Source organism: Armigeres subalbatus, chromosome 3 (assembly GCF_024139115.2).
Source record: "Armigeres subalbatus isolate Guangzhou_Male chromosome 3, GZ_Asu_2, whole genome shotgun sequence".
Taxonomy (NCBI): Eukaryota; Metazoa; Arthropoda; class Insecta; order Diptera; family Culicidae; genus Armigeres; species Armigeres subalbatus.
Genome location: NC_085141.1, coordinates 285,428,527 through 285,447,311, shown reverse-complemented (window position 1 = coordinate 285,447,311; position 18,785 = coordinate 285,428,527). Strand labels below are relative to the sequence as shown.

Sequence of the window (18,785 nt, the reverse complement as noted above, 5' to 3'; positions counted from 1 at the left end):
ATCGAATTTCAATTGCCCATTTTCCAAACAAGAAGAAACTTATAAAAAAAATCCCATCTATATGGATTATGGAAGAATTCAAAAGCGCTGGTGATGTGTAGAATTGGATTTTTCATAAATGCAGATTGGATTGGATTGAATTTGGAGTTGAATGGATTTAAAACTGTATTTGGATTCGGATTGGATTTAGCTTGTGTTTGAATTGGATTTGGATTGGATTTGAATTGACTTTGGATCTGAATTGGATTTGGATTGGTTTTGGTACTAGACTGGATTTGTTTTTGGATTGGATTTGGATTGGGTTTGGATTAGATTTGCATTGGATTTGAACTTTGATAGGATTTGAATTGGATTTGGATTGGATTTGGATTGGATTCGGATTGGATTTGGATTCGGATTGGATTTGGATTGCATTTGAACTTGGATTTGAATTGGATTGGATTTGGGTTGGATTTGGATTGGATTTGGATTTGATTTGGATTGGATTTGGATTAGATTTGGATTTAATTTGGATTGATTTGGATTGATTTGAATTGGATTTGATTGATTGATTTTTGATTGATTTGGATTGATTTGGATTAGATTTGCATTGGTTTTGGATTGGATTTGCATTGGTTTGAACTTTTGGATTGGATTGGTTTGGATTGGTTTGGTTTGGATTGATTTGGATTGATTTGATTGATTTGGATTGATTTGGATTGGTTTGGATTGGTTGGTTGGATTGGTTTGATTTGGATTGGTTTGATTGATTTGGATTGATTTGGATTGGATTGGTTGATTTGGATTGGTTTGGATTGATTGATTTGGATTGGATTGGTTTGATTTGGATTGGTTTGGATTGGTTTGGATTGGTTTGGATTGGTTGGTTTGGATTGATTTGGATTGATTTGGATTGGTTTGGATTGGTTTGGTTGGTTTGGATTGGATTTGGATTGATTTGGTTGATTTGGATTGGATTTGATTGGTTTGGATTGGATTTGGATTGGTTTGGATTGGTTTGGATTGATTTGGATTGGATTTGGATTGATTTGGTTGGTTTGGATTGGTTTGGATTGGTTTGGATTGGTTTGGATTGGTTTGGATTGGTTTGGTTGGTTTGGATTGGTTTGGATTGGTTTGGATTGATTTGGATTGATTTGGATTGGTTTGGATTGGTTTGGATTGGTTTGGATTGGTTTGGATTGGATTTGGATTGGTTTGGATTGTTTGGATTGGATTGGTTTGGATTGGATTTGGATTGGTTTGGATTGGTTTGATTGATTTGGATTGGTTTGGATTGATTTGGTTGGTTTGGATTGGTTTGGATTGGTTTGGATTGGTTTGGATTGGTTTGGATTGATTTGGATTGGATTTGGTTGGATTTGGATTGGTTTGGATTGGTTTGGATTGGTTTGGATTGGTTTGGATTGGATTTGGATTGGTTTGGATTGGATTTGGAGGATTTGGATTGGTTTGGATTGGATTTGATTGATTGGATTAGATTTGGATTGATTGGATTGGTTTGATTGGATTTTGGTTTGGATTGGATTTGATTTGATTGGTTTGGATTGATTTGGATTGATTTGATTGATTGATTTGGATTGATTTGGATTGGTTTTTGATTGGATTTGGATTTGATTTGGATTGGATTTGGATTGGATTTGGATTGGATTTGGATTGGATTTGGATTGGATTTGGATTGGATTTGTATTGGATTTGATTGGATTGGATTTGGATTGGTTTGGATTGGAAGAATTGGATTTTGGAAGGATTTGAACATGGACGTTTGTTGAACGTTACGTATGACGAGAATTGTTTGACCATTCTTATGATAATTGAGAAGTGAAAGTTGAGAAAGGAGTAGTGAGAATGATATGAGAAAAAAGGAATGAGAATTGAAAAGTTTTACTTTTAATTCTCACTCTTGATTTCTCGCTTCACACACAGCATATCTTACTTTTTACAGTGAGTTGCAGGAAGTGAGAAATTAAATATGAGAAGTGAGGAGTGAGTCGTCTCACTTCTCATATCTCATTTCTCCTTGTGAGAATTTGGAAGTGAGAAGCGAGAAGATAAGATGTGAGGATTGAAGAGTGAGACGTTCCATTTCTCACTTCTCATTTGTTTCTCATATCTTTAGAACTAAGTAATAAGAAGTAGTATGTCTTATTTTGCACATCTCGTAGCTCATTTCCTAATTTTTCTTTTTTTCTTTTTGCTTCTTAGAACTCATTTTCACTTCAAACTGCGAGGGGTGCAAAATGATAAGTGATACGTGAGATGGAGCAATGGAAAAGTAAGGTATCTCACTTCTCATTTAGAAGCAACTAGTACGAAATGAGAAGAAGAGGAGAAACATCTCTCATCTTACGTCGTCATTGACCTCTTCACACTTCTCACATTTACTATTGTTCGATCAAACGACATTTTTGGTCAAATGACCCGTTCAGCGATTGACATTTGCCGTCGCATAACCCGTTTGGTCCTATGACAATTTCTACAATCCATATGAATTTTTGATCAAATTCCTTATTCCTTTTTTATTCCTTTTCAAAGAAATGAACAATTTATCACATTTTTCGACATCTCACATAGTGTCAACACAATGACAGAGTTGACAAAGCTGACTTATTAATATTTTGATTATTAAACCTGCGTGAACTTTAAAAACATATTCTAATCAATATCTTACCTTGCATCCTTCGCAGGTGAACGCCCCAAAGTGGAAACCAGCCGCCGGTTCTCCGCACACTTTGCACTGCTGGTTCATCTGAAACGAGAACGGAAAGGCAAAAACTCATTAGAATCGAATGGTTTTAGTAAAATTCGCTGCACACGCCTCCCTGCCCGATGCAGCCGAAAGCCCACCCGCACTACAAACAATGTAACAGTCCAGCCCCAGCTCAGCCAGCATTCATTGGTGCTTTATGTGGGCACCTTTCCCACGTTCCCGAGCCAGGTACGCTCGGCGCAACTAACGCGTCCAAAGTGGCATGATTTAGAGCCCTCGGGATCCACCCCGAACGAAATCGCGCCGCAAGCCGTTAAACAAGAAATCCTTGGACCAACACCGTCCGAAGTGAAATATATGCCACTTCTGACACCGCCCGAGCCAACAGACATAAATCGGAGGCTGCGACTCCGCGAAACCCCGTGCACCCTTCGGTGGCACACGTGTCCGTAGTCCGAACGGGTGTGCGTATTGATGGATGTCTCCAAATGAACTGTCACCCCGCTCGGATCGCTTCTCGTACCTCCGCAACTGCCTTGGGGCTGTTTTTCTAATTTAGTTAGAGTGGACGCGCAAGTTTGTTTTAGTTTGCTAAACGTTTCGCCACGCTTCGGTAGTGGCGCGATGGCACTCTGTTCGCTGACTGTTGTCGTTAAAATGACCATTCATTAGCGAGGCGCGAGCTCGCCGCTCGCAACGGACACTCATCTGCATACGTCCCTCTGTTGGATTTGGATGCGACGGGCAGGGGACGGACTGCGACATGTTTAGCAAGATGTCGCAAAGTGTGTAGCGATCGATTGGAGAAGATGGCCGATGGCGGTTCAATCCAGCAGCGTCAGCATACAAACATACAAAACGGTCGGTAATTTATTACCGATAATTTAAGGCTGGTAATAATATTCAATATTGTTCGCGTTCGCTCGAATGACAACCGCCCGGTGGATCGCCGCCATCATCCCTCAGCGGCGCATAGTGGCGCAAGATGGCTGCTATGCGACACTGACTGGTTTGGATCGGTCGGTCGGTCGGTCATCGGAGTCCCGATATGGCGGGCTCGTCTGCTGCATCGGTGTGTCTGTGATAATGATCACTTTCTCTGTCCCAATTTGCTGCTGACGAGCGATTCGGGGGGTTTGCGCATCTTCCCTGCAGGGGGTCCCAAAGCATCGATGCCAGCTAGATTCAATTGAATGTGGCGGAGAATTTCAAAAACGAATATTTCTTTCCAAGAATTTGCTATTTACACCCAGTGAACGGAACGGTAAACGGTAAAATATCATGAAAATATTTTCAAAAAACCAAATGTCCCCAAAAATGACGCCTTTTGTTTCCATCTGGCACCACTGGTCGCGACTGTCAGCTGTCAAATCTCGTGGCGCATGATGATGGAGGATGCTGCGCGGTTGGCGGGCGCCGCTGGCGAACGCATCACGTGCGCTTATCGTGATACGTGAGAGATGGGGCGACGCCGATTAACTATATTTATGTGTATAAACAGTTGACGACGACGACGACGACGATGTTGTGCAGAGCCATTATTTGTAATTCAATTTAACGTTTTTTAATCCATTGGCACATGTTGCTGCTGCTGCCCGGCTACCGAGAGAAGGCTGCATGCGCCGTTGCCAACAACTACGTGACGGAGGGCAGCCTACGGGGGTGTGCGTGGCAAGTACCATTGAAGCGTGCGCGTCACCCAGTGATTTTTATGGCCGTCTTCGGCAGCATCGATGTCGCGTTGAAGTTTCCGATTTGGGAATGTGCGTTGGTGGGGAAGGGTGGTGGAAGGTGTTCAATACTTGCATTTTTATTACTTTCAACTCTGACGCTGACCTAACCACCGCAAACGGATGCTGTTGTACAGATTCGCGTTGGATTTCACCGATATGAAGACGAAGATGAAAACGGCTCTTGACAGCGAACGATGGTGGTCAGATGCAACGAAATGCAGATGATCGTCTTCGAGAGCTGGAACAGATGTATGAAGTAATGAGTAGAATTGAAGTGGAAGATAGAAGGCAAAGAAGAGTGTTTACATTTTAATAAACTCGTTACAAATGTTTGTGAGATTGAATTTGCCCAACTAGCATTTGGTAATTGATTAATTTTGTGCAACAATAAGACAGAATCATCGATGAACCTAAAATTTTGCTAGGAATTCTTCGGAAGCATGACTTTGGCTTCCACGTATTTTTTTTTGGATTTTTCAACATAAAATTTTACAACAAAAAAACGAAATGCTCCTTGGACAAATTTGGCATGAAAATATGTATTGCTACATCAGTGGAATCAACCTCACATAAATACATCCTCTATTGTGGAACGTTCGGTACTGTCAATCATAAAATATTCTTTTTCACACAACAGACAAATGATTAATATTTCAAGCTTCATTGATTTCCAATAGTGTTCTCCCCCTAAACAGCCAGCCCTGTAATCTGCCAATTATCAACCGGTTGGTACCACTGCTGCTGGGCCGATCCCTGAACCAGATCAATCATAAACGAGCGAACGCACGATGACTAGTCACTTCACCTTCTTAGCTGGTTGTCCCACAACCAGCCAACCCTCATCCAATTTGCCACGGTTTGCACACGGCGATGATGTTGAGCATTTCCTACGCAGCTCGTCGTCGCTTAAAATCCCAACCGAAAAATATGGATGGGAAAATGATTGTCCGGTTCCTTTGGGACCCACAACCCATCGTCGTCGTCGTCGTCGTCGAATGATGGTGCTGCTTATTGCCCGCTGCTGGTGGTGCTGATGATCCAAATCGGATTTCACGGAATAAAAGATTACACCGACAATTTGTCAAGCGGGAATTTGATGTGCTGTTGGCCGTTTAATCTGATTTCTCGCGCCTGAATTGGACTTGATGAGTCATCATCACCCAAACGGGCCGTGTTTGCTTAGCCCCCTTCCCCGGGCAGGCAACAAGAGCGACAGCGGAAACAGATGCGTAGCTCGACTGACTGGCGGATTGATCATCTTCGGCATCGTGATCGCCCATCACCTGGAACATTTGGCGAGCATTGATTGCCACTTTTTGGGAGCGTGAGATATTAGGGCGCTTTGTCAGAATGGATCGCGATGGGACATGACCGCGCGTTTTAGCCACACTGACTGACTGAATGTGATGGCACTGGGCAAGTTGGCATGTGAAAGAAAATTGATAGCCATCTTATCGACGGTTGCGATTCTGTCAATCTTGGCCTGATGTTGGAAAGAGGGTGGCCAAAGTGTCAGTAACAGCTGTCAGTACAAGTGCGAAACATCGACTCCCGGTCCTGGGGTAGGCGCGGAAGTGCGGAAGCAGCTGCAGCCTCATTAAAAGGTGAAACGTTGACATTCGCCATTGTTCCCCGATGAGATTCGACGAGGGGCGAGTACGAACCGGTGAAGGACACGCGTAGATCGTTCCGAGCGACCATTTCATAACAATCGCTTAGCGTATCAAGATCGACTAGAACGGTGCAGCACGTCGTCGTCGTCGTTGTTGTCGTCCGTCGGTCGTCTCTAGATCTGGATGCAACCTGGTTCAGTGCCGTACGAACTGAAAGAAGATGCACTTATCACATCCGGTAGGTTGACGGTGGAGCTCGCTCTCGCTCGCACTGGCGCTGCATGCCACCAGCTGTCTCGTCTCCCGTTGACAACAATTGCGCGCGAGATCAAACCCGCGAGACAAAAATAACGAGATGAGTGCACAATTCATTTGCGGATACGTCGCCCCTCTCGTCACCCCCAATCTCGACGTAAGACGACGACGAGCTACGAGCGATATGGAAAATTAAACTATTACGGACTATTACGGTTGTGCGACCGGGCACTATTCTCTGGACGTGCCACGATCAGATCATTCTGTGCTGCGGTTTGCGTGGCGAGTCGGTTCCCGATCCGTAGTCTCAGCCTCACGGCGATTCACACACAGCAACACTCTTAACAGCAACAACAACCATAATGGCCGGGGTAATGAAGAAATAAACACGATTTTATTACGATAGTTTCTCACGAAATAGGAACTGGAGTGAGCGATTAGATCTCATTCGGTTGGTTCCTGAGGCGGGCATTCGCGCGATCCTCGTTCGGCTGGAGATGCTCCATTGCTTTGCATTCCACCTCACACAGCTGAAGCTGCATATGATTGGAGTGAGAAGTTTTGCTCGCTTATTCTCGCGTGGCCGTAATTGCCGCGGATGTTACTTTGCATTTTGAAGTACATATTCCCATAAGTACACACACACACACACACTCAAACGCTGCCATTTTCTTATGATCTTGTTGAGGATGAGTTGTATGGTTGAATTCCCACTGCAGACGAGGAAATAAATCAAAGCTTTGAAGCGGGCGAACGGGAGGTGACTGATCCCATTCGATACGCCGCCGCGCCGCGCGGAGAAGTGACCGACAGACGACCGCCGTCCATCTGCGCAAGCCGACCTTGTTGCAAATTTCGACCGATTTTATTAGGTGAATATGCGAAAATATTGCCCAATAAAAACGGGCAATTATTAGTCTGCTGCAGCAGGTCGGTCATCTAAATGGATGATAAATGTGGAAGTCCTACTACTACTACTACTGCTACTACTGGTTGATTGGAAGATGCAAGCGCGCGCGATGATGCGATAATCTCCATAAAGAATAATGGCGCTCATTGGAGGCGATGATCGGCTGCAGACGGCGTTTTCATTGGATGACCTTTTTAGTTCGGGCCAATTGGGAACGGTTGGCTATAAAAGTGAACAAAAACTGAGCTTTGGATCGATCGGGCTGGGAAACGGAATCCTCTTGATGGATATTGTGCGCTATTACGGGACGTTAATATTCGAATTAAGTGTGATCAATTAATTTTGAGGTTTTTGGTTGAATTTATGCAATTCGTTAGATTTCGTTGTCTATTGTAGTTTTGAGCCACAAAAACACTTAGGCACGTTGAAGTGCATTTAAAATTAATATTATCATCGGCCACGTTCTTACGGTCGTCACAAAAAAGAACGGACATGACAATTATTCAGAAAACTTCAACAAAATGGAGTTTAGTAAAAATAAATATTGATTTGAAATATGGAAGAGCTCATCGCTGACTGAATTAAACCCTTTTTTTAATACTTTTGAAGCAAATTCAGGGGTTAATTTAAGAATCAGATAATCGACATCCGTACAGCTAATATTTGACTAAATATTGAAATTAAAGCAGATCGATTGACTAGACTACCATTGCAAATAGTTGAATACGCACCTTAAGAATATTCATTGCGATTTGCATATTAAACGCAATCACTTTTGGTACAATTACAGTCAACACGCAAACAAGTAGCACTGAAATTCCGCGTTAGCTGGCCAACGATTTGTTTTGTTTTTTTTGTTGTTTCAATTTCAACGCCTATTTTCCATTGCAACAAACACAAATTTTACTGTCGAGCAAGTATTTGAAAAGGATGAGATGAATTATTAGGGGACCCTTTCGGTCAAACGACCCTTTCGACAAAACGACCCTTTCGACCAAACGACCCTTTCGGCCAAATGACCCTTCGGCCAAATGACCCTTTCGGCCAAATGACCCTTTCGACCACATGACCCTTTCGGCCAAATGGCCCATTCGGCCAAATGGCCCATTCGGCCAAATGACCCTTTCGGCCGAATGGCCCATTCGGCCAAATGGCCCTTTCGGCCAAATGACCCTTTCGGTCAAATGGCCCATTCGGCCAAATGGTCTGTTCGGCCAAACAACTTTCGGTTTAGCGGCATTCGACCAAATGGCCGAATAGGCTTCGACCAAACGACCCTTCCCCGAATTAATAATATGATAACTACCGCAAATCCCACAGTTTATTATTGTCTCAAGATTCAAAACAACTTACTTCACGGGATGAAAAAGAACTCCTGAAACAAAAATTGAAGGAATTTCAATGAAACTTCGGAAGGAACTTTGAATAGAAGCCTTGCTTATTTCTACTCTTTTCAGAAAAAAAAGTTTGGAATCAATTCTAAATTACATTCTGCACTTCTCAGATGTTTGGTTGTGGATTTCAGGAAAAGCTTCTGTTGGAGAAGTTCATAAAAGTTATAACAAAGTTAGGGATACAGAAGCTCTGTAATTCCATTAGAGGATGTTAATGGCCGAATCAAAATATTGTTGGGATAACTGCCGAATAATTTTGAGGGCCTTTAATCCTATAAATGAAACGGTTATGCGAAACAGGAGGAGTCGATTTAAAAAGCGCTGGTTTGGTGGATGTGATAAATTGTGTACCTCCCACTTGTGATAAAATTTAAGCTTGCGCTTCCTCAAACCTTTGGTCAAAAATGCCACTTGACCGAAATGGACATACGCCCGTAGAAGTCGATTTGCCGCGCTGGACATAAGACCGAATACTTGGTGTGGCCGAAAATGTCGTTTGACTGAAAAAGTCATTTAGCAGAATAGGTTCTGTGGCCAAAAATACCATTTGGTTGAAATAGTGAATCAGAAAGTGCCATTTTGCCGAAAATGCCGTTTTGCCGAACAGGTCATATGGCCGAATATGTTATTAAGACAAATGGGTCATACGACCGTCAATTTCGTTTGCCGAGTCATGGCCAAAAATGTCATTTGTCTGAAGTGAAAAGTGTGATTTCATTAACGATAATTGAGTTGTGAAAAAAAAGAAATGTGAAGGGAGAAATAGGCGTTAAGCAGTGAGAAATAAGAAAACCAAAAGTAAGGCGTATCACTTCTCACTGTGAAAAGTGGGAAAAGCAAAATAAGAAGTGAGAAATAAGGAGTGAGAATTGAAATGTGAGACATTTGACTCCCAAAATGTTAAGAAAGAAATGTGCAGTGAGAAAAATATGAAGTGAAATATGATAAGTCAGAAGTTATAAATTACTAAAGATAAGTAAAATTAAGAACTAACAAGTGAGAAATAAGAAGTAAAAAGTTAGAAATAAGAATTCAGCAGTGATAAAAAAGTACTAAGAGTTGAGAAGTGTAAAATTAGAAATATGTAATTGGAAGTGAAAGAAAATATGAGAAACGGAAAATAATAAATTGAAAAAAAAATGGGAAGTTAGAAATACAAAGTTGGTGAGTAGTGAAAAAAGAGTAGCGAGAAAGAGAACCTTCAAACTTGGAGTGACAAGTGAGCAATGAATAGTATAAAGTCTTACTAATGAGGTCGCAATGCGTATCTGTAAAGTAACAAGTGGCAGAATTTTTTTTATTCTTTATTAAAAAGGCTTGCAGCTCTAGGCTGGGTCATCTCTGAAGTGGTGGGCTTGCATGGGAAAAAGAAAACGAGAAAAAAAGAACTAAGAAATCAGAAGTGATAATTGAGCAATGGGGTGCCAAAGGAATGTATGGGAAATATTTGACCATCGAATTTCAACAACGGGTAGTGCTCAAAAGTTTCATCTCCTTAAAAAAAGTCCGCGTGTAAAATTTCAGCTTAATGGCAATTCGTTAAGATTTTGACCAAGGCGGTCAAAGTTTAAGTCTCCAATATTTCCAAAAAGTTAATGTTTTTGAAAAAAAAATCCGAGATAACATCAGATCTCGACGTTTCATGCATTTCTAAGACATTTGGCATCAAAAACAAAAATTTCAATTTTGGACAATTTTCCAAGTCTCAACAATTTTTCAAGTCTCAAAAAGTAGTTTTTATTAACATTTTTTTTCGAGATAACGGCAGATCTCGACGTTTCATGCATTACTAATACGCTTATGCGAATCCACGGGATGAATAGAGAATCTCCTTCCAGAAGAAAGTTCGTACATGCAATATTATAATATAGCCTTCGTTTCCCGGATTGACCCAATAGATGGGGAGAAGAGCCCGCCCTTTATCCACGAAATGTTGACAATCACTAAGTTAAATGTTAACAATTGCATTACTAAGACATGTGGCATCAAAAACAAAAATTTCAATTTCGGAAAATTTTCCAAGTCTCAAAAATTTTTGAAGTCTCGAAAAGTAATTTTTATGATTTTTTTTTTCGATAACGCCAGATCTCGACGTTTCATGCGTTTCTAAAACATTTGGCATCAAAAACAAAAATTTCAATTTCGGAAAATTTTCCAAGTCTCAAAAAGTATTTTTTTTATCATTTTTTTTTTCAAGATAACGCCAGATCTCGACGTTTCATGCATTTCTAAGACATTTGGTATCCAAAATAAAAATTCAATTTCGATTTTTTTCTGTTTTGGGAAATTGTTGTGTTTCAAAAAAGTCAAACTTTGGTCAAACACTTAACGAAGTCCGATTGAGCTGAAATTTTGCGTAGGGACTTTTTTTCGAGGAGATGAAACTTTTGAACACTTTTGAGGTTTTGATATTCGAAAACTCGATATTCATTGGCACTCTAGTGGGCAATGAGAAATGTGATGAGAGGTTAGGACTAAGCAGTGAGAAACGACATAACAAAAGTAAAGAAGTTTACAAAGAGAAATGTGAAATAAGAGTTGGCAAGTGCGAAGTTAGAACCAAAAAGTGAGAAATGAAAAGAAGAAGAGAAGAGTGGGTTATGAGAAAATATAAATGACAAGTAAAAAATTAGGAAAGTTGAGGAACAAAAAATAAGACATTAGGAAAGAGAATTAAAACTTACAAAAGAATCAACAAGTGAGATGGGAATAAACAAAAATCAAATTCAAAATCGGCAAAAGACAGAAATCAATATTTGACTATTTTTTTTATGGGGCACTCCAACTAGAGCAAACGACAGTGGTCGTGCAGACAAAAAGAACCGAACGAGAGTGGACTTTAGGCTTAAAGTAAAGCAAAATAGAGGCGTTTTATGGACGAATCTGGCATCTTTGCAACAGTTTACTCTGACTAAAGATTGGAACCAAAACAAACATTGAGATTAAAGTTCCTGGAGAGGGGTCGTTTGGCCAAAAGACTTTCGAGCGGAAACCATTTCTATACCAAATTTTCAAAACCGCTTATCTGCTTTTCTGAATAAAGATTTAAACGTCAATATGACGAATATGCAAACCAACGTTATCAACAGGTAGCAGAGGCCTTAACCTACGCATTGATGGTGTTGGTTTGTGTTGAGTGGAAGTGATATCAGATACGTCAAATCGACGTTTGAATCTTTGTTTTCAAAAGCAAATAAGGCCGATACAAATATTTAGAAACAATTATGGGTCTAACCCCCTTCGATTTTTTTCAAATATAATATTTCAAGAGGGGAACAAAAAAAAACAAATAATTTTGAGGATTTTCAAACATTATTTTACAAATCAGAGAAGTTTTTGGTTTTTTTTTCATTTTAATATTCATTTTTATTATCTTGACCTTTCGGAGACCAGTAGGACATAATTTTAATTAAATATTTGTAACGGCCTAAGCCGTTTTAAAAATTTGGTTCAGCCAAAGATTACTGGGCCAAATATGTCAATTTAGTCAAATATGTCATTTAGTTAAACAAACCACTAGGACGAAGTCCATCTAGCCGAAAGTAATTAGACCAAAAATGCCATTTGGCCGAAATGGACATTCGACCGAAGATGTCATTCGGCCGCACTGATCATTAGACCAAAAACTTAGTTTGGCAGAAAAAGTCGTTTTGACGAATAGGTTCTGTGGCCAAAAATACCGTTTGGTTGAAATAATGGTTTCGCAAAAAGCTCAATTTGGCCGACAGGGTCATACGCCCGAAAATGTCGTTTTGATGAACAGGTGATAAGGCCAAAAATGTTATAAAGTCAAATGGGTCATGGCCTAAAATATCATTTGGCTGAAGCGAAAAGTGTGAATTGATTTATGATAATTGAGTGGAGAGAAGCAAGATGAAGCAATGTAAAGGGAGAAATGGGCGTGAGTCTTGAGAAATAAGAAATGAGAATTAAAACGAAAAGTGGGAAAAGCAACATGAGAATTTGGAAAGGGAGTGAGAAATGAGGAGTGAGAATTGAGAAGTGAGAAGTGAGACATCTCACTTCTCACTTTTACTGGGAAAAGTGAGAAATTTGAATTGTGAAATAAGGAATGAAAAATGAGAAATGAGGAGTGAGAAGTAAGATGTATTGCTTCTCACTCCTCTCATTTCCCTCACTCCTATCCCACTTCACACTGTGAGGAGTAAGAAATGAGAAGTGATAAGCAACAAATGAGAAGTGATAAACAAGAAGGGTGAAGTAACAAGTCACATTGCTCTGTTTTTAGCTTTTCACTTGTTGCGCGTTTCTTATTTCTTGCTTCATAACAGTGGGAAGTAATAATATGTAGCGAAAATTAGAACTGAGAAGTAGCATGTGAGAAGTAAGAATTATGCAATGTGATGTAAGAAATGAGAATTGAGACGTCTTACTTCTCACTCTTCATTTCCCACTTCTCTTTTTTGGTATTTCTCTCTTTTAATTTTCATTAATCGCTTCACACTTTTTACATGTCATTTTTGGCCATGAAACCAGTTCGAACAAACGACATTTTCGACCGTGTGGGTCCTTCGACCCAAATGAAATCTTCAGCTTTTTCAACTAATCGACCATCTGGTCCAAACGGCATTTTCGGTCAAATGGCCCTTTCTACCAAACGACCATTTTGACCAAATGAAATTTTCTACCGAGTAACTGTTTCGGCTAAATGGAATTTGGCTAGATGGTTTGCAGCCTAACACGTTATTTGGTCAAATTGCCTTCGACCAAACGATCCTTCCTTTTGATCACAAAGGGCATAATCCGTTCCAAGAAAAAAGTAAAATTTGGGTAGTCTCGCGTTCGCGGATGGTCAACTCAGTTTTGATGGGTTAGAATACTAGACAGAAGTAAAGGTAAAGTACCCACTGGGACCTTTACGTGAATACGCACTTTGGCCTCTTCCACAAAATGGCGGTATTAAGTGAAATGAACTCAAAAGTACATTAATTTGTGGTTCACAAACAAAAACAAAACAAATAAAATATAGACTAATTGAAAATTTTGTCAGCAAAAGCATTGTTGCAAGATGAAGTGATCGTTCGGGTATAAGAATTTCCATCTTTATTCTTGAAAAAGCATAAATAAGGCAGTACCTTCTTGAATATTGTTATTATTACCGCTTACAGTTCGTGAATATGATTAAATATTGTTAATTTATCGGCTACTTATGGTTGTGTGCATAAATAATTGCAAATCATTATTGAATCAAGATTTCTTAACGAAACAATGAACACAATCCGTTTTTCTCATTATCGCATCACAACGTTTATCAGCCCTGATCAAGAGACTGTTTATCAACATTCGTATGTAAAAGAGGCCTCAATTCTGCTTCCATTTTTCCTATTCTTGTAACAAAGTTCGTTTTCAACTGACGATATAATTGATGCATCGTTTTATTTTTCAATCACTACAAGTTAACAAAAATACATATCGATCGACAATGACAATCGGATCGATTATGGTCTCGCTGATGATGGAATCAAGCCAAAGATAATCCAATGAACATGATTCAGAATGAAAACCCGAGTCCAATGAGGGCGGTTGTGGGATGTCAGTTAGCCACGTTGAAGTGAAATCTCACAACGATATGGCGTTGTTCTTCGAAGATTTGAAGACGGTGCGGGTAGGGTTTTAAAATCCAGTGTGGATTTTAAAATCCCTTAAACGCGACCACCAATCCGTGTCCCATCTAAATGATCTAGTTTGATCTGCACTGAACCACAGAGAACAGACATTCAGGCTCGAACAAAGTTACCCTCAAAACATGTGTAACCAATCAAATCGGAAATCAACGCCTTCAGCGTCGACATTGCAACTTAAAATCTTATCTTGATAACATGATGGCGCTTGTGTACTTTTGCACATAAAACGACACTTACGCGCAGGTGATTTTTTTAATGATTGGAACACTTTTGAAAAAAATGGTTGCAAATGGCCAACGGCAACTAACAAAAATCTAATCCAATTTAGGAATGCAACCATAATTTAACTCGCAAATTCCTTAATTAACCATGCAGGATTAGTACTCAACACTTGTCCGCCAGCGAATCAGACTTCCGGATTAGATTGTACTTTCGGCTGACGCAAACAGAACATTCCTCCGGCGAGCAGCCAACCAACCAGCGCCTCATTAATCTGTTTTGTATGCAAATCCGGTGCGCAGCAATACCCGAAAAAATCCAACCCGCAAATTATCCGAAAACAAACACCTCTTCGATTCACATTAGGCAGCGACTGCCGCCGCCGCCACCTGTCGGCTGTCGGCAGTCACCTTCCCTATCTGATAAAACCAATAAAAATGGCAATTAAAATGCGTTTTAACAACACTTTAGCGTCCGCCCGTCCGTTCATCCCGGGGGCACATCCATCAGCCGCGTCCGAGAATATTGAACTTGGCTGTCGTCCGACCCTGGATGCACTCGAACTTATTTCGCTGCAACCGCCGAATATTATATGCCTAGTCGTCCAACCGTGGAACATTAGAATCACGGCGGTGAGCCAAATTCGCGGAATAAATCCCCCTTTGCTGCTGCTGCTGCTGCTGCTGGACGGTGCGACGTCGTGGACGATTGCGGGGTGGATCGTCTCTCATGCGCACACGAAAATGAATTATTTAGCACGGTTTATGACTTTTCCCATAAATCGTTTATCACGCTGCAGTCAACCGTTGCCAACCTGAATCTGGGTTCTTCCTTCACCAAACTGTTCTGGGGCCGGGGGGAGCGAAAGGTGTTTCGCGTATGATAAATAGCAGCGCGCAGTCAGTCACTACTACCTGCAATGGCAGGATCAGCAGCAGCCGGTTGGAATAAAATTTAAATGCATTATGATAATGTGCCAAAAGTGCAATAAAAGATGTTTCATTAGCGGGGTTGGATCTTTTTGTCTGAAAGTCATGAAACTTTTCGCGGCCTGGCGTCGTGGCCGGACGGCCACGCTGGTTGTCGTCGGATGACAATGGGATTATTCCATTGTAAGTACCTACCGCAAATGTTCGTGAATCGCGCTGAGATCGAAGGCGTGCAGGTGACCGGATCTGTGCGATGGTGAAATCGATTGCGAGAAAGACACGGCTCACACGAAGAGGACTACGCCTAAATGGTACTCATTAAAATGTCAACATGCAAAGCGATTAGTTGCTGCTGGGATGCGACCGACGACTACTTTATGGTCAGTCGAGTGACCTCTGCCCGTTCCGTCCGTGGTGCATCCACGCCAAGTGGGTGTAACGCTTTGTGCAATATCGTTTACCGGAGCAGCTTGCGCGCGAGCAGGCTCCTTAATTACATGGTCGTATTTATTCTCAGAAATTCTGCTAATAAAACTAGATTCCACCACAACTTTGTTGATCTGTGCGGTTGGTTGCAACTAACTAGATGAGGCCCGCCTCGGACCACCACCCCGGCGCAGCGAGTGCGTCCTCTCTGGTGACGATAATTAATAAGACGAGTTCTCGTCCCGAGGTGCTGTGCCGTACCGTACATGGGTCCGGAATCAAGGCGTGTGTTGATGGGCGAAGAAACAAGTATCAATAAATTGATTTGCTACGCCACGACGACGCTCCTCCTCGGTGTCTTCATGCGGTGCGGCGAGGACTCAGCTGGGGGTTGATTGGGGGGAAGGACCCACCGTCGGCTGAATGTTTTGCAATAGTGCAATGGTACGCCTGAACCTTATTGGGTGATCTAATGGACTGGTGACGGCCCGGGCTTGATGCACCGGGATGCAACAATCAAAGGGGTGACGTACTGTGGTTAATTGAGGGTACATCCGTAATGATTGAAAATATGAGGACAAATTGAAGGTTTGCTGTGGTATTTCAATAAAGATCCTTCAAGATCGAAATTCAATTGGAATCTTCCGCAGTTGAATAGCTTTAAAAGTCGAAGATCGAAAGAAAGATTCTGAAGCACTTCTAAAACTTTTTCAGAATTATTCAGCTGAGCAAAAATGTTTCTGGGCAATTTTTATCTGAGTTGCAAAAGATTGTTACAATGCTTAGATAAAATATTCCAAATCGATTTCGTTATGTTCACCATTAAATGTGATCACGATGCTTGAGAAAATTCCAAAAATACTTCCACGTGAAGATACTTCTTACCAATTCAAGCGCACTTTGACGGATCATTGCACCATCAACAAGGCTCCCCTTACCATCAAGTGCAACGTCAACCCGCACCCGAAGCCACCCATCTGTCCGCCCAAACACGGTACCAGAAACAGCAGCAGCAAAATTAAACCAGGTAACTCACGAATAACCTGTTCGTGTTTGTTTTACTTTCTTTCGACCGTCCGCCAGCCTCTACATCGTGCACCCATAAAGGGCCTCCGAAGTGCCCCCGCCTGATCCCTTACCAAGCTGGCTGGAAGCGCACTCTAAACCATTTTATAACCATTATCGTTGGTTGCCCTCCGAAGCACACGAAAAAAAAAATCCTCCGTCGCTTTATTTATGTTTATTTATTTTAATCTAAATAATGATTTACATGCACTTGCCTATGCTCTGGCTCTCGATCCACCCGCTCGCGCTCGACGACGTGAGAACCGAGCCAACCGATCGGCAGCTAACATCGCCAGGACCAGGGCGCATAAAAAGATCATAATTATGTGAAGTACCTTCTCCGCGCGCTCGAGCACCGCAAAAGGTTAAACGATGCTCCGCTTCCTTCTCTCCTTCCGATTCGTCGTCGTAGCTTGACTCTAAGTCGAGCAGATTATAAATTATGGCCGCCAGCGGAGGATCTCCGCTCGTTCCGAGCCCAATAGCTCGGAGCTACTGTGCAGTGCGCGGCTCGACGGTGCATCACCGTCGTCGCATCATCATCATCATCATAAGCAGCAGCAGCATCGCAGCGGAAGGAGAATTAAACTTTCATTAGCACCGACCCGATGATGGTAATTAATTAAAGTGCTGCATAATCTGCCTTTAATCGATTAATCAATTTGCGCCATATTGTCGGCTGGATGGTTCGCGAACGCGACCAATCGAACGCTTCAGCGGGTGCTCCGGATAGGGTCGCTTCCTTACAGTAATGATCTTCGTAACGGGTAGCTGCTACCGGGCTACCGTATTCTAATTGTTTGGATTTGCGGAACGCGAACCTTCGGAGGGCGTTACAAAACGATTGATTAATTAGCACCTTCTCGGGTGGACATCACGATCGCACCCCCCATCGCCTGGTGGCACTATCGATCGCATCGGATCTGGGGAGCCAGGAAATGTTCGCCGCGTTAACACATTTGTAAGGTTTTGTTCTAAGGTGGCAACGGTCGGCGCTGGGTCAGCTTCAAAGCCCCCATCGAGCGGTATGGTCCGAGGGATGTGTGCATTAGTGCCTGCTCTGTCAGCTTCTAGGCCACGAACGAGCAAACAAATCGAGAGTGCAGCGGTGTCGTATTCTAATGTTTGTCTTAATGCACTTTGCTCTTTGTTTGAAATCCATTACTCTTGAATTTATTTAGATTAGAACGGTTATTGGAAGAATGGAAGGGTAAATATGGTTTGCTCGCTCCGAGCGCTGTATGGGGTCGCCCAGATGCATCCTCCTAATGGCATTCGAGTGTCGTTGAGGTTAGCGAAGTCGTGGCAGAATGCGCCCAGCCGATGGAGAAGGAAGCTTTCAGGGGAGTTAATTGCTTCCATTCGAGTGGCACTCGCTCTCTAATCAATAGCCTTTAGCACGTGATATGCCGTGATTAGCACCGGCGATCGGAGGGTCTTCCACTTCAAACCCGAGAGACCGAGAAATATTGAACTCCGAATCGGAACAAAGCGCTAAGCGTGCGGTTAGCCGAAACGGGACAAAAAAAGCGATGACGATGATGACGACGACGACGAGTGCGCAATTACCTTCGAGATCGAACTTAAATGATGTAAAAAGATTTATTTGCGTCAGTCCTATTCCGGAAAAAGGGGTGTAAGATGAGTTTTTATAAATAGCTAATTTGATTTTCCCTCTTGTTCTCGTCTTATTTTATTACTTAAATGTAATTCGCCGTGTTATGAAATCTGCACCGGTTATCGAGTCGACTCAAAATAAATCTTTTGGGGTCGTATTTCCCAAAATGATTTGAAACTTCCTACTACAAATTCCACACATATTTGAAAGATTCAAATTTAAAAATCACGACCAGATTGAGCGTTTTTAAAGTGGACCGTTTGTAAGC

The 18,785-nt window shown here is 41.8% G+C and overlaps 1 protein-coding gene across 4 annotated transcripts in view; it reads right to left on the bottom strand.

The window, feature by feature from the left end:
* The window catches only part of LOC134224699 (knirps-related protein-like), an 85,875-nt gene that overhangs the window by 15,864 nt on the left and 51,226 nt on the right, over positions 1-18,785 (bottom strand). For 2 of the 4 annotated variants that reach the window (XM_062704223.1, XM_062704226.1), the window contains exon 2: positions 2,672-2,749. In XM_062704223.1, coding sequence (XP_062560207.1) covers positions 2,672-2,749 — 78 coding nt within the window. Of the gene's footprint in view, positions 1-2,671; positions 2,750-2,847; positions 2,872-7,952; positions 7,983-18,785 lie in introns of those variants that run through there. The other 2 variants (XM_062704222.1, XM_062704225.1) reach the window with 2 other exon arrangements.